The sequence below is a fragment of the Bombus impatiens genome, unplaced genomic scaffold (genome assembly GCF_000188095.3).
Source record: "Bombus impatiens unplaced genomic scaffold, BIMP_2.2 scf_3474, whole genome shotgun sequence".
In the NCBI taxonomy this organism is placed as follows: Eukaryota; Metazoa; Arthropoda; class Insecta; order Hymenoptera; family Apidae; genus Bombus; species Bombus impatiens.
In genome coordinates this window covers 605,958-629,948 of record NT_179893.1, presented here as the reverse complement: position 1 = coordinate 629,948, position 23,991 = coordinate 605,958, and the positions used below count along the sequence as shown (strand labels likewise).

The following is a 23,991-nucleotide window of genomic DNA, read 5'->3' as shown; positions in this document are numbered from 1 at the left end:
ATATGTTTTTATGAGAAGGAACATTGCCGAGGCAGGAAACCGCTCGTTGTTTCTGTTTACTCAGTTTTATCGACCTCGAGTAATTTAATTGGATATTAGATAAGTAATATTTCGCAATTTGTAAAAGATTGAAAATGAACGACGAAGATTAGAAATTGAAATTCATTGTCGGGTTTGAAGAGTGCCAATTTATCTTTTTTCGTTTGTTATTTCGAACCGTTGTTTATTACTTTGGAGCTCAAGTTCGTTTGGTCAAATTTTCCTTTCCAATTTATCGTTCTATCAAAGTGTTAAATAATTCGAATCTTACATAAGTAAGTCTTTTTGCATTCGTTCTAAAATTATTAACCGCTCCACGGGCAACAAACCAGACTCAGATTCTCCAACATAGATACACAACACAGTCATGAAATATATTATCGAGAAATAACATCGTCCGACAGGCGATACCTTCAAGTCCAATTTATTGATCGCTCACGTTGGCTTCATTACACTTTGAAAAATCGATATAAGAAATATATAATTATACTTATATCACCGTACAGATAGGTATATGTATGTGTATATATATATATATATTTATTTTTTTTTCTTTCTCGCTTATTTTCCCAATATCGATACCTATAATAAGATAAGAGGAAAGAGTAAAAAAGAAAAGGAAAAGAATCGAAATGTTTCTGATGAAACGGAAGATATTATAGATGGACTAGATACTAATAACAATCTCTTTGCCTTAAAATAAACGTATCTCATTCGATTCGTCAAAATATATATTTCTACATACGTGTGTGTGTGTATATATATATATATATATATATATATATATACTATATATATATATATAATGTATATATATAATGTATATATATATATATATATAGTATATATACATAGTATATATATATATACTATACGTGTATATATATATATATATATATATACACACACTCTAATCTATAGATATGCGTTTCTCCGTTTGACACGACTCGTTCTTCTCGTAGTAAAAATATTTTTTGGGTTTCATCTTTGGGCGATCATCGTTACTCTATGCAAAGGTAGTTAAAAAATAATTCGAACCTTGCTCGCGGCAACGTGGAAAATTGGACATCCTGTTATGCGCGTCCCTTCGATCAGGCCATTTCAGAGATTGCAGCGCCCCTGAACGACAAGAGCATCACTCTTTTACATTTGTTTTCCTTTAGCTTTGTTTTCTCTCGATTCGTTGATAGATCAACGTACGTTCGATGTTTCGTGCGACAGATTTCGTTCTCTCCCATGACGACTCACACGCGTTACAAAAATAAATGGTAATTTGTTAGCTACTCGAACCGGAGGACTCGGATTTTTCGCTTGTCCGCGTTCGCGCGGTTTCGTTATTTCAACATCGAGATCACTTTGAAAAAATAGACTCCGTGCGAGGATTAAAACGTGAATAAATTTTGACAAAAATACGCTCTATGCTTGTAAAAAGTTGAATACGAGAAAAAAGTAGGAAGGCGGCTTGAGCCTTAAACAGTTGATAACGCTAGTAGTAACTTCAGTGATTATTAATAGAATAATTAAACGTTATCGAGATTAGACATATTGATACATCGAATACGAGTAAATAGTACGATATTATAAGATTATACCATCTTTGATTTGTCTATAGCTCGTTGGCTATCTTCGCCTCGAGACCGTCTCGCTTTACCTCTTCTATCCGAAGGATCATAGGATCTTTGTTATTGGCAAAAAGTAGGAACCTCTCTCGATAAATTTACCATTGGATTTTCGAAAATACTTCCGCGGATACAGACACGAGCTTAAGCCTCTTTCAACAGCACCGCCTTGTCGGTATATCGTACACTTCTCCGGTTCACCGCTTTGAACTGCTTTCGCCGCGCGAAGCTCAAATACGCGACGAATTGGCGCCGAAATGAGTAACCGTCTCGCAACTTTTTAATCGCATCACCCTCGACACAGGGCGCCTCGAACAATAAACGCTAAAATAACAAATGCAAAATGTAATCTTCCTCGTGATATCTGCTCACGAAGCGATGCTATGCCAAACACATTCTGAAACGCACGTGCACAACCGAGATGGTTACCAAAAAATGGTGAAAAATGAGATTGGTTCGTTGTTGCGCAGGGTCAACGCAGACCCGCTCACGTCATTAACAGTATCTAATAAAAGAAAAATATCTTCGCAGACATAGGCTATGGTCCTTGGAAAAGTCGGAATTCTTTGTTCGCGCGCATCCGAAGCGCTTAGATACGAAACAGAAACGTAATATTTTCACACGGAATGCGATAGAAGGAGATCAACGATTCACTTGATTTGTTGACGCGGTGCCGGGCCGGCAGGTGGTAATGTCAAGGAGTCTCGTTTCTTTCTGTTGACGCGACGTCCAACGTGTAGTACCACGTCCCCGGCTTTCACGGACTTGAACTCGGCGATAGCTTCGGCGTGCGTCATACCGTGAAGAGGTTTCGAATTTATCGACAAAATTTCGTCCCCTGGAACAGAGTGTTTCGTTTCATCTCGAATCGACGATAATTGCATTAAGACGTTCAAAGAATTATGACAATTACGATAGCATCGTACCTTCTTTGACGGTTCCAAGATCAGCAGCCTGGCCATTAGGAAAGACTGTCTTCACGTAGATTCCCATATTCCCTCGAGGACTATCTGTACCGCCGACGATACTAAAACCAAGTCCTTTGTGTCCAGGACCTTTTAGAAATCTGGCTGTCAATATCGTGAATGACGCGCCACCCTTGCCTGGCCTTGGTAGGGTGCAGAATCTCGACTCTTCACCCTCGCCAGCTTCGTCGATGTCTTCGAGTTCGGAGTCGGTATTCAGGCCTTCGTCCGTATCTTGCGTACCCTGTGAAAAGTAACAAAGAAATAATGAATGATAAACGATCAATAAAAAATCTTTTTTCGTTCTTTACTCACTTGCCAGGTCTTCAAACCGGCACCGGAGGAACTAGGAATATTGGCGACGCTTCTGCTGTTCATTCGTCTGGTTGTCTTCTTACCAGGGCTTCTATCAGCTCCCAAACTGGACGGCCCTTCTTCTTTATTCATACACGGGGAACCAGGCCCGTTGGAGTAATTGTTCACCTGTCCACCGACTTTGAAGTCGGTCACCCTCTTTCTGGGCGTCACCCTCGGTATGTGAATCTCCTCGAACGACGAGTCAGACTGATTTCTATGCTTCGAGTTCTTTTGGAAGTGAACGTTCTCGTACGAATGATGATCCCTCGTCTCCGAGTTGCTCCTTGCCAGATGCCTGTCGGAATGGGGGGTGACGGATGGTGTCAGTTCTGACCTATGACCTCGTTGGAAACGAACATTCTCGTACGAGTGATCCTGCTGTCTGCCAGCGTCACGATTCTCGGAATTGCTCCGTTGTAATATTCCCCTAGACCTCGGGCAACAACCGGGAGACGAATTCGAGTACAATACGTTCTCGTACGCGTCCTTTTGGCTATGATCGTGACTCAGTACCGGAGAATCATAAGCGCTGCTGCTCTGCGAATACGTGAACGTCTTGTTGTTGTTGGTCAATGGGCTGCTGCAATTCGGAGAATTTGGCACGCTGCCCTCTGCCAGCGTCTCGAGATTGTCGTGGAAAGGATAGGGTGGAAGGGAAGTCGGTTCGCTAGAATCGTATTCTCCGTCAAAGTTTTGACTGCTCGAGGAGGTCAAGGGACTGGGCACGTAGAAATTCGACGCGTTATCCTTTTGCGAGAACACTTCCGTCACGCTCAGAGCCTTCCTCTTTCTGATGCCAGCGTTTATCTTACTGAATTTGCTTCGTAATACGTGCTGAATATCAGCGATACCCTTGGTGGTACCTAAACAAGGCTCGAATGTTAGTTTCTATTTGAATTCGTAATTGGAATTAGTAATATTAGTAAATAGAAGGATATAGGTAATTTTACCTGGCAGTCTTAAGGAGCTAGTTTGTAACAATTTCTTCGGTGAACTGCCATCCTGAAGACTTTTTGCAGCAGGCGAAGACTCTCTGCTAGTCGGGCTGGACCTCACTGGTTGAATAACCCCCTGGGTCGTTCCGCCTTGTATCAGAGCCTCCTGAGGTTCCGAAGTCTCCTGAACCGAACATCTCCTTCTCAATTTCCTCCATCGTTGACTGATACTCTTGTTCCACAAATTCAGGTCTGTAATACAGCAACAAGAAAATCTCGCATGACTAGCAGCCACAGGATGCGTTATCTTCCGACGACTGGCTGCGTCGAGGCTCGTTAACGAAACAGGACGATCAAAAATTGCTTCGAAAAATAGAGAAAAGAGACGGCTTCTTAATCATCGGAGTTAACGACAGGAAACACTTATCTGTTGCCTGCGCGAAGTGGAACGACCTATCGTTATTTATCGAAGATAAATTTGAATCTTGATCGAGAAGAAAAAAAAAGTAGAAAAGAAAGAAATAAAATTATATCGATAACGATAACGTTATTTTTAAAACGATCGTCACGTTACGTTTAGAACGATATGAATATTAAAAAAAAGCATCACGATCCTTCGTATCGATATCGCGTTATCGGATCTACATCGGACACTTCTAGAAATCTAAACAAGACATCGTACGTATGTGTTCAGAAAACTAGAAACTTCTTCAATTACAATTCAATATAGTTTCCATGTTGTCGTTGGTGAAACCATGTGACTACAAAAGACGATCGACGTTCGAGTCCTGTTCCTTTCACCGATTCCATGAAGGGTCATGCCCCTTTGACTTCCTCTTCCTCCTTGGGCGGTAGTAGCTGCAACGACCTTGGGAGAAGCACGCGCATAACCACCAACTCGTGGTTTTCTTCAGCGACGGAAGAAAGTCAACGTCATGAATAATTAATCGAGATCGATGAAGAGCATGGTCGCGAGGTCACTGAGCTTAGACGAGACGTTAAATCGACTAATTACGTTTGCAACTGCGCGTCGTTTTTTCACTTGCAAGCGATCCATGCTGAACCGCAACGTGTCACGAGGGCAACGTGGACAATGACAACGATGACAATAAGGACGACGACGACGACGACGACGAGAAAGAAGAGACGAACGCGCCGTTGCCCACGACGATCGTTGCTGACATACTGGGGCGTCGGTGGCGGCTGCACACGCCATTATCCGCAGTTACAGTCATCTTACAAAATGCACTTTCACTTGTCGACGTATCTGCGGATGCGCCCGGTTTTGCGAGGCCTTTTTCGTTCCGCACCGAACACCGGACGTTGCGCTTCGCGTCGTTGTGTCTTCCATAGATTACAGAGAGTATCCTCGAATCTTTAGTTCGCGTTGCAAGCGAAAATTCGTCGAGCGAAAAAATTTTCCAAGCGTTCTAATGTTTCGCGTTATCCTTTTCTGGTATTCGTGCGAACTATGCGCGTATACATCTGACGATGGTACTGGAAGAGATCCAGCGTGTCGATCGATAAAGCTTCCCTCGATGTGTCATGTTTCGCTCATTCACGTCGTCCGATTTAGCAAGGTAAACCGCGCGTGAGTAACGCGCATTATCGAAATCCTAGTTTCTCGTTCATTTTTAACGTCCTGCAGCTCGAGTAGCGAGAGTCAGCGTTCATTATCGGTTACGTTGTTGCGGAATGACACCCACCATCGACGGTGCGCGAAATCAATATTTTAACGGGGAAATGCTTGTGTGTACGTGGAGCGTTAATTAAAATTTGCCGACATTGACGAACTTGGTGGAAATTAGTATCGATTGCACCGAAAAGTGGGACCCGCTTTGAGCAGATTGGCCGGAAAAACATCAAGGACAGAGCGGAGCAAACACGTTTCGCAATAGGTTGATGTCGCTGATAATCTTTCTCGATCCATCGACCAAGATAAATCCGTCCTACGTTTCGACACGACAGGCCTTGTCGTCTTCCTCTTCGTGTCTTCGCTTTTACAGCAAGAACTTCGACAGCTTGCAATCCTCCGGATGTATGAGCATTTGCAACTCTAAACGAAGCAGCTCGGCGTAGAAATAACAGAAACCAAGGATCAACGCCAGCATGCTATCAAGATGTCGGAGTCGAAGATCGAACGGTGTGATAACAAATAGATGATGAACGAAGCCGGAAAGGCAAAAATTCGAGCGCGACCGATGTCCGAACGACGCGACGCGACGCGACGCTTGAACCAGAATTTCAAAAACCACAGAAGTCCACACTGTACGCGGTCTCGACATGAACTGAAAGACTGGAGGTTTACGGTTAGCCGTGTGCGTAAGGCATTACGTGCGTGTGCGTAACAGACTGTATACACGTGTGCAGCTCGGTACCTGTGCATACAGGGTGACGCGGAATAAGGTATCGAGCGTGTGCTTCATCCCTTGGACTTTTCGTGACACGAATTCCTTGCATAACTTGACAATGACTCGCGAAGGAACTCCTATTTTCCTTCAGTGCGATTTCACGCGACAAACCGACAACTACAATTCCCACCCACCATTTTTCTATGAATTTTGAACGATCACAAAGCAACGATGCACCGTGCGTACGATACTTAAATGCAGAATATTTTTGTCTGAAATATTCTTTTCGATAAACGATGAAAAATTTCGTTTTGAACCAGATCCAACGTCTATATTTCGGAGTGGCACGCAGTATACGTGAACCGGTAAGTTGCAAACTTACCGCGCAACAACCGAGACAACAAGCTCGGAGAGCTATTTTATTTTATTTCATATTTCACGCATTCTCGTTCCACTTTAACCAGTCGTTTCCACGGGGTGGATATGCGCCGTTTAATCAAAGCGTTCAGAAAGAAAACGCAGAACCTCCGAACACTTTTCCGTTCACCGTATATACCGCTCATTCGTAGTCCAATTGTGTACTGATTGTGGGAACCCTTCGTCGAGTGTTGGTGAACGGTTTCTCCGTAGCAAACGTACACACGCCAGCGGCCCTGCACAATCTGCGTATGTGTACCTATTGATGTGCATCACGGCTGCATGCACACCCTACATACAATTCTACTCGTGCGCCTCGTGGTCGGGGCGAGTTTGCATTATTTTCTATAATAAAGTGAATGTACGTTGTTTGTGAGAGTCGAGCCAGGAAGGTGGACACGCGCGTAGCCAGAGACGTAACTGTCCGACGCGTACAGAGTTCAATAATCTTCGTACTGACGCCAGTCCCGATCGTTCGCGAGCTTCGCAAATTGTTTTTGTAACGGTACGCGCGATTTTCTGTGTCTCGTGCGTGAAAGCGAGATGCTAGCGAGCCGCCAAATTCAAACGTTGTCGATCAAATTCTGATTCTTACCGTGCATAGGTGAGAGAACTATCGTCGAGGAAAGACGATCGACTGTTTACAGTTCGCAAGAACTATGTTAAAACAACGATGAACGTATATATCGTCTATTGGTCAGAATTGACCTATATTAGATTCAGATCTTCTGATCTGAACGCGAAACGGGTAACAGACGCAATAAACACGTGTGAAAAATGAGTCATTCTTGTGGAATGATGCATTGAGCGATGTGTGTTTTAGAAACGATATAGTGGCATAGAGCGAGGTTAAAGAGTAAAGCGATTAAAATTTATTTGATTCATTGTATATATGTATAATATATTAACTTGTTAAGAGAGTATGTTGTAAATCTGTTCGTCATTGTAACACGAAATATGCATGCTTCATTTAAGTAATTCCTTATTTGCATAATTCTCTCTGGAAATATTCTCAACAACTGCCGCTCGACTGCACACGTAATAACAAAATATACCAGACATACACTTGAATGTACACTGTATATACTTGCTTACCTGTTTCAAACTACATTTACAGGAAACGACATGCGTGTGAGCTCAAGTTGAGTGAATATTTCTCCTATGGCTCATTGTGCCTCGACGCCTTCTACGACTGTTGCTATCGTGACACAGTTTTGAATAGGAATACAGAAAGACTTTTCGTTCCGAATATTTAGCGTTACGCGTTTGCATAATTACATAAAAGAACGCAGATTTAAAAAATTGTACATTCTTATGTCTGGAAATGAATCGGCGAAATGTAAATGTCGCTAGCATTATGCGCCGCCGATCTATTGAACTTTCGTACGAATCCCTGTATTTTGAAATTCCCGATCTTTTATATGCTTCCATATCGGTCATTGAAAATGATCGATATCTTGCATCCCGTGTTTGACACAATTGATATTAGTTCATATAATTAGAACAGATACGAATCCGTGCTCAAAACAACTCAAACTTATAAATCGGAAAGATCCAGGAGATAAATTAACAGGTACTTCTACTACACGTCCGATGTATAAGACGTAAACGCCATATCTGGCGATCGATCAAGGTTTTGTCAATCTCGTACATCAAACTCGGCCGTGAGACCGTTTCAACGTTTGTAGTAAATGTTATCATCGCTGTAGCGATTAGATTTCCTAAAGTAGCTGGCGATCGGCGAGAGCGTAAATATTTTTCTCGTACACGTCGACGCAGGAGGAAGACGAATAAAGGCTGAAGAAGAGAGATAGGCAGGAGAGCGAGGAAATCGTAAAGATGAACAAAGAAAACAGAGAAAACGGAGAACGAAGAAAGAATGAGAGGAACGAGTAAGGTATACTCAGTCACAGTTGAAAACGCGTAGTCTAGTGCATGTGAGGAATGCGTAAACGGTAGAACCGTTTTCCGAGGGAAGAGAGAAAGAGAATGCGCTTGGAATCTCGACTACGCTCCAGGGACATTGATAAAAAATATCGAACGTTTCGTCATCGGTTAGACGATTTTTCTGAAAAATCTTAAACACCACACCTCCTCGTATGCAATTTCCTCTCGTTTTAGGCACACTACGATACAATTGCTTTTTAATCACTTGACTGACGGAGTGTCTGCGAATTTCTTTTTCGATTATCTGCCCTGATTTCGTTATTTCTTCGCGATTCTCGGCTTTTCGGTAGCGATGTGTACATAATTCAAATATGCATTACACGCGCGTAGAAGGGCGCGTCATTCAAACGCTTCCGGTCTCACCATGGGTCTCGCGGAGGAGAGACAGTTCTCGAGAGTTTGCGTATTACTGGTATTTTTGCATCGCGCAAGGCCAATGACGCGTTATAGGAGCGATGCCACTCGTCACTGATAATGGATATCGCATGCCGCACGTTCGCTGCACGTTTGCTGCGTTCATTTTATCGTACGAAACGTGTCAACGTTTGATGCGCATCATAGAATAAGCGATACTGGAGAACGTTGTAAAAATAATACGACTTTTGGCTGTTTTAATCTGAATGTATTTTCTAGTGATAGAATGTTATCGATTTATATCGACTCCCATTGCTCGACCTCGATAATTCCAGATTCCTGCGTAAATTGCGCTCGTCGATCTCGCGCAAAGAAGATAGATCGAACGCAGTAGGAAATAGCTCCGTTAGAAAGTTTCTTCGTAGCAGCAAAACTATCGTTGTAAATAGAACAGCCGTGTAACCCGTGAAAGCCAATTACGCTATTATTATGCAAGTGAATGGCTTAATTTCCAAGACAAAGGTGCTCTACAATATTAAACGATCGAAATCTCTGGAAGCTTCACTTTATTAATACGGTTGGAGAATGGTTCGGAGGGAATAGTTAGAGAGAAATGGATGTTAAAATAAACGTAACAAGAGAAATAGAAATCGATTTACATAGATATCGTAGGTGCGACACGCTGTCTCCGTTTCCATGTCACTCGTGCAACCAGTTTTGTCGACAGCGTGAATAGTTCGGAACTTGTCCGCGGAATAATCGACTAACTGTATGCAGACAATGGCTGAGGCCACTCGGCACGCATCGTTGACTCCAATTATGCAAGGAGTTCTCAACTTGCCGCCGTTACCGCGATTACATAGCCCCGCGTTTGTCCATTATCGAACCTGTTAACGTTTTATCGTTTAAATCGATACATTAGTCGTTCATAATTTCATTTGTGTCCTTTATGATCGTAAGAATGTTCCATCACAGGATCCATACGTTCTTCCGCGTCATTTTTGACTTGCAACGAAAAACACGAATCGAACGGTAGAGTGCGAAGTTGAGTTTAACGCTGATTTAGTACAAGGTTTGATCATCGTGAAACTATTATTCTTTGACCTTAAGCCAAGAAGCGGCGCGAAGTTTATTCCACGTGTCGACATTAGTAAAAAAAAAAAAGTATCGTTTGCAACGGGAGATTGCACCGAACACTAATGAGAAAGTAACGATAGTCACGAAGCTTAAAAGCAGGGTAATAAAATATCCATTATTCCAGGCTCGCGTGTGCGTGTCGTAACGCATCAAAACAGCCACCACCGAAGGTAAACTTTCGTGGAAAACCGCTCTTTATCGCTGATTCCTCAACGAGATCGAGTTATAGCCACGAGGAAGTATTTTAAATAAAAATTATTTTCTCGTTTGAAAGCCGATTCTGTCAAAAATCTCATGCTCGTTTCGATAGAACGTCACGTAGCGAACGTTCACACAACGCTCCGAATTCTAGCTTTCTATTTACTTGTTATTTGATCTTGCAATTATAAAAAGTTAATTGCACTAATTACGAACGATGAAAACGATGGAAACGATGAAAAGCTGCGCAATCTCTGACGCGTTCTTTTCGCACGACCGCTTGTCTGCATCGAAATGTGCATTCGAGTCGGCGTTTTTTTGGACTGGGTGAAAATCGAAAGTGGCCATTTTTGATCGAAGAACGCGTAAAAGTTCTTTCAAAGAATGCACAAATTATGTGCGGGTGCACGATGCGTGACGCAAATGCCTGGCGAATACCTCGTTCCCTGTTTCCGGACGAATTATCTCGCGACCGTTCTAGTCCCGAGCTTTCTCGCGACACCGTTACAGTCGACGCGGTAAAATATTACTTAAATATTTATGAGCGGCTCTCGAATCGAGAGTGTCGCTCGAAATGAACTAAACGAACGAGACAAAGAAGAGAGAGATGAAAGAGAGACCGGTCGAAGACAGGAAGAGGAAGGGAACGAAACGGAAGAAAACGCGTTGCACGAGACTCAAGAAGTGTGGCGCATGCTGCGCGCGAGCACAATGCTTTTTAAGTGGCCGCTACGATCATGAGCGCTGTAAAACGCTGGTGTCAACGTTCGCTAACTGAAGAACAGGATCATTCGACAGGAAGTACTATCTTTTATACACCGAATTTCAATCAGACGGAACTCGACGGTTCGTAGCTCGCATCCGGTCAACGAACGATCGATAAGAACGCGTCGCTGGATACTAAACGATTACCGTTCCAGTTAAAAAAACGAATAACGGTGTTCCCGTGAATATGCGAAAGTTCCTTGAGACTCGAACGACAATTGATTATGCAAGGTCGAGACTATCGAGGAAGTATTATGCCGTAGAATGTACCTTCTTCTTGTTAAAAAATTGAAACTTTTAACGAAGAGAATTTTGAAATCAGATTGTTTAATTGGTTAGCTGGAGCGTTGCTAAATCGATTTCTATCCCTTTTTTTTTTCTGTTTTATATGAAAGTGTATTCGTTCGAGTTCGTGTAGAAATTCGAGCAACCAAATTTTCAACTTCCTTTCACTTCGCGAGAAAGAAGCCAATCATCAAGTTTTCTGTCGGACACAATACCCCGACGTTTCTTGGAGAACCGGTCGACGATGGTCAAATTTACTCTTTTGTTCCTAATGAACAAAAGATCCTCGATCCCTCGTTTACGCGGATATTCTTCCAAACGGAGCACGCGATTAAGCAATTGTCCGCTTTCCATTTTGCACACCGGGAGATGTGTTATTACTCGTTGCGTGACTCTAAGAAATTCTATATTTTTAGCGAAATCGCCCTCTTCGCTGTTGTCAATTGTTGTAACAGACGAACTGTCACGCGAGACTCTTGTCTCTGACACGCCGTGTCTCTTCCCTATGGGAATCATCTTATTGGCTGCCTTCTTGGAATTTCGTCAATTAAGCTCCGCGTCGCTGCAGGAATACGCTATAAGTAATAATTTCAGGGTTGACGGTCGCTGAGAATTGAATTACTCTATTACCATGGCAATTTGTTGGCCTATGGTGTAACACGACATGTGACGTCAGTCGAATCACAATGTCACGTGGGACGTGAACTGTGTTTGCTCGAACAAAGAACCCGTTCATGTTTCTTTAAAACACGGAAATCGATCGATGAAACTCTGAACGCGATAACGATGAGGGCTCACGAGGGCGGAGCGACGAGATCGAAGAACGAAGCGAGCTCTCTCGAATTCTCACGTACAACGTTTCATGTAGCATTCGCTCGAATATCCGCGATGAAATCTTTCTAATACTTTTTGTGGAATTATAATAGATATATGGAAACTTTAATCTCGATCATTTACGGTCTCAGCTACGTTCAACATATTATCGTAAACAATTTGTATTTAATATATCAAACTCCTTAACCACGAAATATTTTCTCGCCTATGTTAAAATAGCTACATTTGGTAACGAGGTAATTATATCCGCACGACGTTATTTCATGACGAACTATGTCGTCATACCCAATAGAATCGTTTATTCGACATATTGCTTGAAACATTTCGTCTTAACACGGTTAAAAGATTAAATTGGAACACTGTTCGTATGTTGTGCGTATGTGTTTGATATATTTCTTTCAGATTGAGTTTTAGATAATGCAATAGAACCTGTTTCAAGTGCAGTAAGTACTCGTAAATAGTCCTTTTCGAGGATTATGTATCAATGACAAAATCGTAAAATCTTGATTTATACGATACCAGATAGTTCGCGACAAGTTCAAGTATTTGTCCGTTTCTGTTTTAGATCTGATTCCAAAGTCCTGCATAGAAGGGAAAAATAAATGCAGTCGAAGTACAAGTAGATAAATTAACATCACGTCACGTGCCATCACTCTGTAGCTTATTATGTTTATCTCGTGTGTTCGTCACACAGTAAAGTGAGTTCCCCTCTTTCAAAATAAAATAAAAAGAATTACGTAATTCATACTCGTTTCATACGCGATTTAAACGGAGTTAGAATGACAATTTTTCACGCTGCTGGCATATACCGTGACGTAGACATCGTAGCATAACACGACCCATACATTTTTTCCATGATAACGTCTCTTTCCTATGGAATAAAACGAGATAAGCAGGCGCCTGTTGGTGAAACGCCATTCTGCTTCGATTCGATGTCAGTCGCCTTCACAACGACCAACGCGCATTTAATTTCCCAACGAACAATGGCTACTTTTTCTATCTTCCGGCGTCGTCCCATTTTCTCCGTGAATCATGTACGGTAATCAAGCATGCAAGTAATTTTCTGCGAGTACGATCTTTCCTCTGATATTTCAGCTACATAAATCGTCCGAATTTTTATACCGAAATCGTTTCGATTTTCCAAAAAGTCAAAGGATGAACGTTCAGACTAAAAAGAAGGAGCGATTTTTAACGTTAAGGTTCATGCTCTGTTAAACGGAGAACGTTCGCACAAAGCGTACGTTCGATCGATTAGCTTGACATTATCGCACTCGAGTATAAATAGCGGTAAACGAGGGTTTACTATCTTCCGAATGAGCGAACAAAAGTCAGCGATTTCTCTGAAATCGCCGCAGATTCTTGATTCAAGCGAGACGTCTAAATTCGAAACAGATTGCCTTCGTAGAAACCGAAAACGGGTAGGATTCTTCGAAAATGTTCGAAAAGCAATTTCCCGTGTTTCCCGAGCTGCAGTAAGTCATGCTCGGACAGAGAAGGCCGAGCGTGAGAAAACTTCCCCGAATAATGGAGCACAGTCGCCGAACGAACCTCGCACACTCGTGCGTCAGCAAACGCGCTCGCTCGCTCGCTCTCGTATAGTTTGAGTGCTTGTAATTAAGTGCATAACGAGGCTTGTTTACACCGAGTCGGGTCCTCGTAATCTTCAGAGCCGCTTAGTCTGCCGTTTTAATCGGACTCTTCTCGGAACGGAATTTATGGCACGCCCAATGGTGTACTTACGTATATACAATAGCGAGTCGCTGGCATGTTCGCGCAACAGAACCATCGATGAAATATATTTCCAGTCTATTTCAAGTAGTTGCAAACTATTCGAAATTGTTAACAACGCGAAACGTACAAAACGAATATTATATTTCGTTCGATGTTTGACGAAGTTGTATACGAATGAAATATATGGAATTCTATCAACGCTTTATTAATAAAGCGTTTCAGCCTAATTATAGAAATAAGTAGAAGCAGAAACGAGTAACATAATTTTATTAATACAACGATTATTTCAGACTTACGACCGAACAGATTTGATCTTATCATCATACCGGAAAATTAGTAGAAAGTATACTAACGTAAGAATGAAAAACGGCTGAGATAAAAATCAGCGAGGAGTATGGTGTACAATGATGCACCGTGGCATCCATTATTAAACGATCAGAATGTAAAGTAAATGCAAAATGCAAAAACGTCAATTCGCCAAATGGAACGTTCGTAAGTAGCCAACTCCTAGAACACGCCGCATCTTGTAAAAGTTTTGACATTTTAAGCTTGGGTTATTCCAATCAGCGTACAGTTTTAGCATTCGTAGCAACTGAGTAAAGAGAGAAAAATTCGGCGGACAAAAGAGCGAACCGGCGTAGTCGAGGCGCCTCGCGGAACGGGTAAACGCGGTTGAACGCGCCGGGGTGAAAATGTCAGGCATTTACCACGGAGTTCGACACAGATTTCTCTCACCTTTCGGAGCGGGATGCCCTTCCTTCATTGAACAACGATCGAACAACAAATATCGGTTGCTGAGAAAACACGAAGCGTACCGGCAAGAACACGGGAATTCTTATCGATTTGTTTCGAACCACGTTGCTTCGTGCCAATTTACTCCGAGTGCCACTTCAATTGGATGACAACGAACATCGCGACACGAATACCGATAGAGAAAAACGCACGTGAAATGTACAAACATCATCTAGGTCGATTCAAAACGAAGACACGGTTACGCGGTCGCGGTTTAACCGTGTCTGTTATAAAAATGTTGGCGTTGTTGCACGATGCACGAGATTATCGTACCGGTGCACGATACCTTACGTAAGCTCGTCAAATTTCACCGAAAGGTTAAGCGTTCGCTCGCTAAAATCGCTCTACCGAAGACACGGCCGCGTTACCATGCTTATCGAAGAAGAGATCTCTCACCTTTGTTGTCGCAGACGTCACAGAGCACCATCTCCGGAGGCAACAGACTCGCGTGTGCATCCGACCGCGTGATCGCGTCTGCACTGAACAACTTGGCACGCCCGGAGGACGCTGGTCGGCACGTCGACGACAGGCCGGAATGGGACGAAGAGGAATACGACGAGGAACGGCGTGCGCGTATCGACCAAGTTCGATAATGTGTAACCGGCCTCGTTGGAGGAACGCGTGCGGTTGGTACTCGATCCCCAACACGTAGAACTCACAACACGGTTAAGAAACGACACGGTTAAACGAGAGGCAAAATAAAAGAATGTTTAGAGCATACATCGATGGTCGCTCGTTTCGAAACCGCAAAGGATACTTGGACAAGAACGGAAGTAATACTTAGAAAGACGAAGAACGAAGGAAGGGGAAAAAACGAGATAAAACGAGGCAGATGGAAGATGAGAAGATACCGATACGCACGAACAACGCGAATTGTATCGATTTGATCGGTGTTAAAAAATGCTAGCGGTTTGACAGCTAGATTTGCACTGAGGAGCGCAACATCGGCCCATACGTCGGACTTACGGCGGCATTGATGGGTCTGCTGTGCTGGTTGATGGAGGGGCGAGGGGAAGAACCCTGCGTTTCATTGTACGCACACCATGGGCCACCATGGAGGGGCAGGAAGGACGCTAGATCAATATTAGGGCGTAGACTCAAGGGCAAGGGCCGTTACCGCCTCTATATACATCCATGCGTGGGTTTGTCTTGTGCAGTTAGAATGCCTGAGCATTTCGAGCGCATCAGCTAGCCACATCATCGATGCACACCGATCGATCGGTTCGTCTATAGAATCTTTATCGAATACGCGGCCTATTGTTCTCTCCAGATATCTACCGTTCTTCCGGTCGGCGATCGCCGCAAGGATGATTTGTAATCTGCTCACGGCGATTGATGGTCAGCAGGCGTGCTTTTTGCATTACGTTCCATTTGCCTTGCGTTTCGTTTACCTTGAGTTCAGTCACCGTCTCTATGGACTCGTCAGAAATTCCGCAAGTTGTTGGAACGAAATCGAAAGAACCCTTAAAAAGGGGAAATCGCAAGAGTTCGTTCGACGATTCATAGGACGAACGTTTCGTAAACGTTTATCGCTTCCCGCGTCCCTCGCGATTATGACGCAAGATTACATGTACGCAAGACTCGTCGAGTCGGCACAACTTTTTGCGTAATCATTTTTATAAAGCCAGACAAGACGAGGTAAATACCGATGTGTAGAACAAGGTTTGCGGGTAAAAGCGTTGCTCGGCGAGGCAATCAAATCGATCGCGTGTCATTGGACTTTTAATAGATTCACAGGCTCCTTTAACGTATACGTGTAAGCATACTGCGCACGTTCATTTCTGAAATTTCATTCGCGTGAATGCGCACCAGAAATTCGTTAATTTGGTAAATGTGCAATCACGTTCGACCCGAATGACGTATGGAATTAAAGCATTGCGAAAAAGTATTTAACACGACACGCAAAAATGATGTGTTACTTACTCGTTCATTTTTAACGTTACGATAATTCTGTAATTTATCGAGTATATCTTACGAAACGGTAAAAGAAACCAGAGTGCTTTAGATTTTAGACTTGCTCGTAAGGTTTCTTTTTTCTCCCGAAAGGCGAGCATCGCTAAACCTAATCCGTTTCTCATCGAGTTTTACGAGCGAGCTCGAAATTGTAACACGATAAAGTATTTTCGTGGAAAAACGTCAGAACCAGCCTCTTTTCCCGTGCGTGTAAGCACAGACAAAGTAAATCCACGTGTAAAGAAGATAACCGACAGATAAGGATCATCGTGCATCGAAAGGAAAAAAGCAAACGGTCGGTTGCCGCTCGAGACTTTCATCACGGAATCGAAGTAAATGGCTTGTACCAGAATCGATGCCAGAGAGAAATTAGACGCACGGTGGATTTGTGCCGTGAGAATCGAGGAAACAACCTCTAATCATTGGTAAAACGATCGCACGGCATATCAAAAACGTTGCACGCCACGATCAGTCTTTGGAATAGGCGAATTTGAAATTTTCGAGAGTGCGCTCCTCTTGTTTCGCGATGAATTACACGGAGAAACGATCAGCCGATAAAGTGGAACAGCGCTAGAAAGCTCGAACGGTCGTCGTTCTCGAGTTGTGCTACAAAAGCGAAGAATCTGGCGTGTCTGTTCATCCTAGCTAAATCCATATGTTGAGACATATGTTATTAGGGATACGCTACCCTGACCTGCACTAGCAACAAGAGCGAGAAAGGGTCCCCACGAACGTCTAAAAATAGGGGTGCCCCGAGCTAAGGGATTAATGGCTACGTTGGTTGTAATTTTAAACTTCGGCAAACGTTGCTAATGCAATCTACCGGTTTATGAAACGTACCCTTTAAGCAACGCAAGGACGTGACCAAAGGGGATCATCAAAATGACCAGCAGATATTTCAATGAATCTCACTTAACGTTGACATCGGGTTCGTGTGCGTTCATTGATATTATACACGAACTCGAATGCTCTTTTGAGGACTGTCAAAGGAAATTTCGACGAGACGAGTGAAACGATAAAATTTAAGGTTGTTATGGATTTGAGCATCGATTATCGTCGATTTTCGAAAGCCGAGTCTCTTTATCGTAAAGTATCTTTGACGCGTTGTATTAATATTCCGAAGGAGTCAAATATCTCATTTATCCATTAACAACGATAAACTTTTGCCACTCGGATACCCGAAGTTATAGCTAATCTACAGTGAGAGCAAACATCGACTCGCTCACCCTTTCGCTGATCCTCGCTGTCCGAATGGAGTTCAACGTCGTGTAGCCTCATCGATTGCACGAACCCTCGCCAATGACTTCGTGATCTTCTTCTCTCGTGCAAGTCCAATTTCAGATCTGCCAGTTGCTGATCAGACTCTTTCAATAGACCGTCCAGGATGTCCGGTCTATCGAGCTCCTTTGCTTTGATCTTGGAATCTCCCGTGGCACTAGCGACGTTCGAACGATCGTCGTCGTTCGACGATGCTTCGGTTTCTTTCTCCGTGGTCGTGATATTCTTCGAATCCTCTGGAACGATATCGTTCGTCACGGTATTGTCGGCAGCAGTGGCATTCACGTGCGTGTCGCTGCTACGCCTATTTTTTGACTCTTTTCTTCGTCGAACCGGAGGTCGTGGATGTACTTCCTCGGATACTGTGATGTTTTTTCCTTTCTCTGGTTGCTTGGAATCCACGTTATTCTTCTGCGATACTTTACTCGACACCCTGCCGTTAACTTCCTTGCCTGCTCTCAGGTTCGACGCATTCCTCGGGTTATTGTACCGATCCTTCAGTGATTCCCGGTTACTTCGAGACGCCTCCAACAGTTTCTGTGCGAGTAATCTCGTTTTATTAATTTCCGCCCCGGCCTTCCTCTCGAGTTTTTCCATCTCGTGTCTTTTTTCGAACTTCTTCTCGTTGGAGCATTTCACCCCGGTCCTCGGGGAGCCATCAGGAGTTTGAAACATCTGTTGTATCTTGAAGATATCCGATCGAATTTTTGCCGAGCTTGAAAGCTCCGTCTTCTTGTTGGACGGGGAAGATTTCGTTTCGTTCTTCGTCGCCACTCTGGGACACCTTTGAGCCGGTGGCGTGTTTCTCAGTCTCTCTAAATCTTTCAAATCGGCCAACATAGAGCTCTGCGTTCTGGCCGATCTGCTGGAACCGTCGATGGCGATAGTTCTCGGTCGATCTTTCTCCGTTCGACCGATTTTTTCCATCGGTATCAGTGCCGGATCGACGAACACCGTGTCTCGTATCTGACTGATGTTTCGTAGCCTTGGCGCGCCGACCTTAACACCGGTCGTCCTCATAATGACCTTCTGCATGGACTCTGCGATGTCCCTTTCACGAGCCAAACGTCTTTCATCGATCAATTTAGCTCGATGAACGTCGATTGCTGGCACAAACGGACCGTGATATATCGGACTATTAACGGAGGAAGCTGCTCGTGAATTGGACACAGGATTATTTGGCCTGCTGGTTCTTAGCGGTGACATCCTGACCAGCTTCGGTGCATCCCTGGGATCGTCGGTCTGCAAACTGCCTCTGTATACCATCGTTCTCGCTGGTTCCGCTTCTGCAAATCAGTTACCAGCGTCCACTTTTTACGATCATCGTTAAGTCATCCTCGCGTATGTGCCTCCATCCTGAAAAACAAAGATTCGGTGTATTAATGAACGTTCGCTGTCCGAGGAAACGTGTGTTTTATTATCTACTTAAACGCATATTTGAAGCGACAGGCACGAAGATCGTAGATCACCGTCTTCCGTTCCAACAGAGAGGGGAACCATCGAGCTACGTGAATCTTCGAGTTCATTTCCGTTCTTCGGATTCACACGAGTGGACAGATAAGTTACAGAAAAAAAAAAAAATCGGCCGTATCGAACGGTAGCGGCAATTTATTGTCGTAGAATTCCGCAATTTCCTCCGTCTTTCCATTAATCGAATCGTACACGATCGATCGAATAATTCGAATAGAAACCGATCGATCGTTTCCGACGACAGCGAATCCCGTAATCTTTTCCAGACGATTAGCTTCGCGTAACTGTTAATCGACGTAAATTATAATCAGGAGAGTCGGTTGTGCGCCACGAAGGCTCCGTGTCTAAGAAGTCGGTGGGTGTCACCATGTAGGCAGTGACCCGGCCATCTTGCGACACGTACGACATCGACATGTAGGTGTAGCGCGCTAATACGACAGTCCGCGGCCGTTTCAACGCGTCTATCTACCTGTATTTTAATCGTTCTTAACTCACTGCATTCTAATTACGCGAGATGGGTTGTCGGGGGTGACAGTGGACGATCGTGCGGCCGTAAATGGACGCCGAGATCGATCACACGGAACGACTGTTACGTTCGTTCGTTCCATTAGGATCGATCGTGTATATCGCTTTGTCTGGAATGCTTCGGTCGGTTAGCAATTGTTATGCCGCGAATATCTCCGTTCGCTCGCGATCCGTTATTTAACGCTTTGGATTTTGTCTTGATGGAAGGGTCGAGCATCGATTATTCATTGATTTTTAAACGTATCTCTAGGTCTTTGCGATGCGACGAATTCCTAAACCTTTCGCGACCTCACGCATCGCATTTGCATGTTTTTTACGATTGAAACGAAGTCCATCATTAGGCTAGTGACTCTCGTTACTCGACGTTGACGTCAACTCGATTGTAAATGATATCGTTTCTTTAGTTTAGTTTCTTCGTGTACATTCGAAACACCATGCGTTACCGCGTACAGGTTTTTTGCGGTTTACGATCGAAGGAAAGAAGCTGCGCCTCTACTGCGATGCACACGCGTTACTTCATGGATGTTGCGTGGCTCGATGAAATAACGAGACTCTGCCGACGTTGATCAGCTTCTGTGGTTTCTATTCCATGCGAGAGAAATCGTCGTTTTCAGAGATCCATCCTCCCGCTTCCACGCGAAAAATTTCTTCCGTCTAGAACGAACAGTTTCACGAAACGCGTCACGCGACACCGGCCTTCTCTACATATTTCGATCGGTATGCAAACGCGCTACTTGTTGAATCTGCAATTTTGTTCACGGTAACTTATTACGACCGCTTTTGCCTGTCTATCCGTCAATTAGTCATGGTAGGCGAGATACGGCTGAAAAATATTCTCGTACTGTTTTTCCTTAGCCGCGAGTTTTCCGAATCGAGGTCTAATCCAAAGTCGCCGGAAAATGTTTATCGATAAGCTGACAGATCGACAGAACAAGCTTTATCTCCGCTTCCGCTACGATTGTACGACGGTCGTGTATGAAGTAAACCCGTTCGAACACAAAACAAAAGAGAATCAACGTAATTTACGTACCATTTCCTCCGTGGACAGCGTTTTACGACGCAAGGATACTCGTTACGCGTACGGATGTCTTCGATATCTCGTCTCGGTTACACGGAATGTTTTCGTCGTCCTGCTTCGTCCTACAATTCTAACGATAGAAATTGTTCTACGCTCTCGTAGCCGGCCTCTCGTTAACCCTGTAATAAAAAGGTTCATGCATTTTCCATTAAAAGAACGTCACGCTTTATTTCTCCCCGGCACACACATCCGCTCCCTTTCTCTCCTCCCTTCTCGTTTCCCTTTGTCGTCGCGTTTCGTCGACCTTTCCCTGAGATTTTTAGCTTCGCGAAGCTATTCACCAAGCATCTTGGAAAGTGCAAAGGCGGAAACGGCGCGATATTTATTTCCCGTCGTACGGTTCGCCAGTGTTACGTAACGTTTTCCTACGATTTCTAACGTTTTTCATTGTCAATTAAAGATTAATTGGCCGTATATCGAGTAAACCGGCTCCGCAGCTCGGATAGAACGTAATTGCATGCTTGTTTTCAATAACCCTTCGTGCTTTCCTTGGTTTATCATGGAACAGAGATCAGAGCTCGGTATACATATTTATGTTGAGAACTTAGCGGATCCGCTTCCTTCGACTAGTGACAGCCATCCACGGTAAACTAGACCGATCTCATGTAAGAGGATGAGAACCGACCAGCATGCCAGGAAATATTCTATTTTTACGCGTTTGCCGTTGATAAAGTTTCAAGGCTTCCTTGCCAGGGTATAAATATTGACCACCTTTGTATTACTCTAAGAGACGAGTTTACAACGCGAATTACGAAGCCGTAAACCGTGTTTCGCGTGGCTATCGGGTTGGAAAAATGCGTCTTAGTATTTTGCAAGTGCAAAGCGATTCAACATCGATTATCTATATCATTTTACACGGACTCTCGTTTTTCACGATTTTCGCGCGATTTTAAAACGGAAGCAACCGCGTCGATCTTCAAATCAAACTCACCCAAATGTTTCTATCCCACGGAGAAACAGCTGCATCGTACGTGCACCCTCGATCGGTCGCTTCTTTTCTCCTTTTTTTTCTTTATCTTTATTTCTTTTTTGTTTCTTCCAGTAACAGACTCGAGTATCCACGGGAGCCTAACGCGAAGCGTAGCGCGTATCAGGAATAATTTTCACATTATCGCGTCGTAACAACTGGCACGGAACCGTCCGTGGTACGGAAGCAGCGTCCACACGCGGTTCTAATTCTCCGCGCCGAAAACAAACACTTTCTAGAACGAGACTTGCTCGTGCACGTGATCGTGGTTGAAGCTGGGCTGTTGGAGCGCATCCGCGCGCGATTTCCTCTTCTCCGCAGCCGGATACGATTCCGGAGTCACTGCAGTCGAATGGCGTGGCGTGGAAACGTTTGCAACGGCAGTACCAAGTTGTTTCGTGCCGTAAGGAGCACTGAATGGGTTTGCCAGCGACGAAACATAATCGCGTTTACGGCACAGCTGTAGGTACACCACTCTTTTCCTTTCCTTTCCATGCGAGCCAGTGAAGTACCGGAGGATCCCCACTACGTGCACGCGTACAGCACGAGCGTACACCCACGCGACACCCGGTATACGATCCGTGGGTAGACACGGTTAACATCGAAGAGGAAAGGAGAAGCCAGATGCCCACCAACTGTCAAATTTTCTTGCTCGTTCGTTTGGAATGCGCGAAGTCCTCGTTCGCTCGTTCGTGTGTCGAGTCTCGGTCGATGCATTCTTCGTCCCACCGACGATAATAATCACCTACGCTCGTTATGCGTAGGTATATTAATGTAATTAAGCGTAAATGGTAAGAAGCGACGTTCTTAAGATACAACGGTGATCCCGATTCGAAGACGAACGCAATGTTGAGGAATCCCACGCGGTCGTCGATCCATGCATACGTCGCTGTTTAATCGTTGGCAATTTCTATCTACATGTTTCAGTAGTTGTAATCGTGGTGACGTTGGATATTATCGGTGAATAAATGGTTTCCAAGCGGCAATGAGCCAACGTAACGCGCTAATAACCACCCACGGTCTCGAACGTAGTAACGAACTCCTCGGTAGTCGCAACACCGGATTTACGAGACAAACGGATCGGCACGTTCCTTGGTTACCAGTATCTCAGATAAAGTTGTTCTCCGGGTAAACGTCGCTATTAGCGGTCGCGTTTGTTCGAGCAACTTCTCTGCAAGATCGACGACTTACGTACATTCATCGTTCCACTGCACGATAACAGCGTCAACGATACATCTAACGCGTCAACTTGCGAAAGGCTAAATCTTAATTCCATTTTCTTCGTTGGCATCGTGGTTTCATTCCAGTTACAATAGACAGCGCGAATACTTACGCCACCGAAACGCTCTATGTATACAATATACGTATACAGCTTCATTTCTCCGCGGAACTTTCTGCGAAGCACGCCAGTCACCGTGCATCATTGTTCCCTCTTTGACAATAGTCATTATCGGCGAGCATTATTGTTTCCTGGTTCGCAATCGTTTTTTTTTTCATTATTATTATTATCATTGTTAACGTCGGTTAGAAGTTGCATAGTCTAAAGTCTAGACGGCATGCGACGTGATAATAATGGCATTCTGGACAAGCCCAGAGATGACACAACCTGCCAACAATGACTGCCACGTGCACCGAGACTAAACAGCAAATAGATTCTCTTTAAAATGAGATACTGTTGATCGCCGATTACGATCGATCGATCGATCGATCGTTTCACGGTGCAGCGCATTTAAATCGGTGGATTCGAGGTCGTCTGGTCTGTGAGCGCAGGTCTGCAATCCGGATAGACTCGCACGGTGCAGCGACGCCGAACGTCTAAAATTCACCTCGAGCCCCCGCTATCGCTTTCGATTAATGCGTTGCTCGTCACCGACATTAGTCACCTCGAAGGCGGTCGATTCCTGTCCGAGCTTATTTTGCGCGTTGATGCCAAGGTTGTCCGGTTCTTCCGTCGACGATAAAAAAAAAAAATAGTAGGATACCTCGATCGAAAA

General features: G+C 44.1%; 1 protein-coding gene and 1 long non-coding RNA gene across 3 annotated transcripts; one reads left to right on the top strand and one right to left on the bottom strand.

Moving 5' to 3' along the window:
- Positions 1 to 611: 611 nt before the first annotated feature.
- Positions 612 to 1,497, top strand: LOC117152503. Its single transcript, XR_004462887.1, has 2 exons — positions 612 to 794; positions 895 to 1,497. It is a non-coding gene; the product is annotated as an uncharacterized LOC117152503 (long non-coding RNA).
- Positions 1,498 to 1,544: 47 nt separating this feature from the next.
- LOC100746876 lies at positions 1,545 to 22,422 on the bottom strand. 2 transcript variants are annotated; one of them, XM_003494689.4, is made up of 7 exons: positions 21,962 to 22,422; positions 20,983 to 21,149; positions 17,906 to 19,313; positions 3,931 to 4,167; positions 2,939 to 3,843; positions 2,585 to 2,867; positions 1,545 to 2,496 (listed from the first exon to the last, which is right to left on the bottom strand). In XM_003494689.4, exons 3-7 carry the CDS (start codon positions 19,221 to 19,223, stop codon positions 2,309 to 2,311), a joined length of 2,931 nt encoding a protein of 976 aa, XP_003494737.1. In that variant the 5' UTR covers positions 19,224 to 19,313; positions 20,983 to 21,149; positions 21,962 to 22,422; the 3' UTR covers positions 1,545 to 2,308. The 2 variants fall into 2 exon arrangements, with proteins under 2 accessions (XP_003494737.1, XP_033180426.1); XM_033324535.1 differs by lacking the exons at positions 20,983 to 21,149; positions 21,962 to 22,422 and adding an exon at positions 19,383 to 19,760.
- Between the last annotated feature and the right edge of the window lie 1,569 nt (positions 22,423 to 23,991).

Bases quoted from the DNA above. Each gene is read 5' to 3' on its own strand.
- LOC100746876 (XM_003494689.4), bottom strand. From the start codon at position 19,223: ATGGTATACAGAGGCAGTTTGCAGACCGACGATCCCAGGGATGCACCG. The intron at 4,168-17,905 runs GTGAGCGAGTCG...GCTGTATTACAG, and splicing joins CAGCGAGGATCAGCGAAAGG to ACCTGAATTTGTGGAACAAG. The intron at 3,844-3,930 runs GTAAAATTACCT...AGCCTTGTTTAG, and splicing joins TAGCTCCTTAAGACTGCCAG to GTACCACCAAGGGTATCGCT.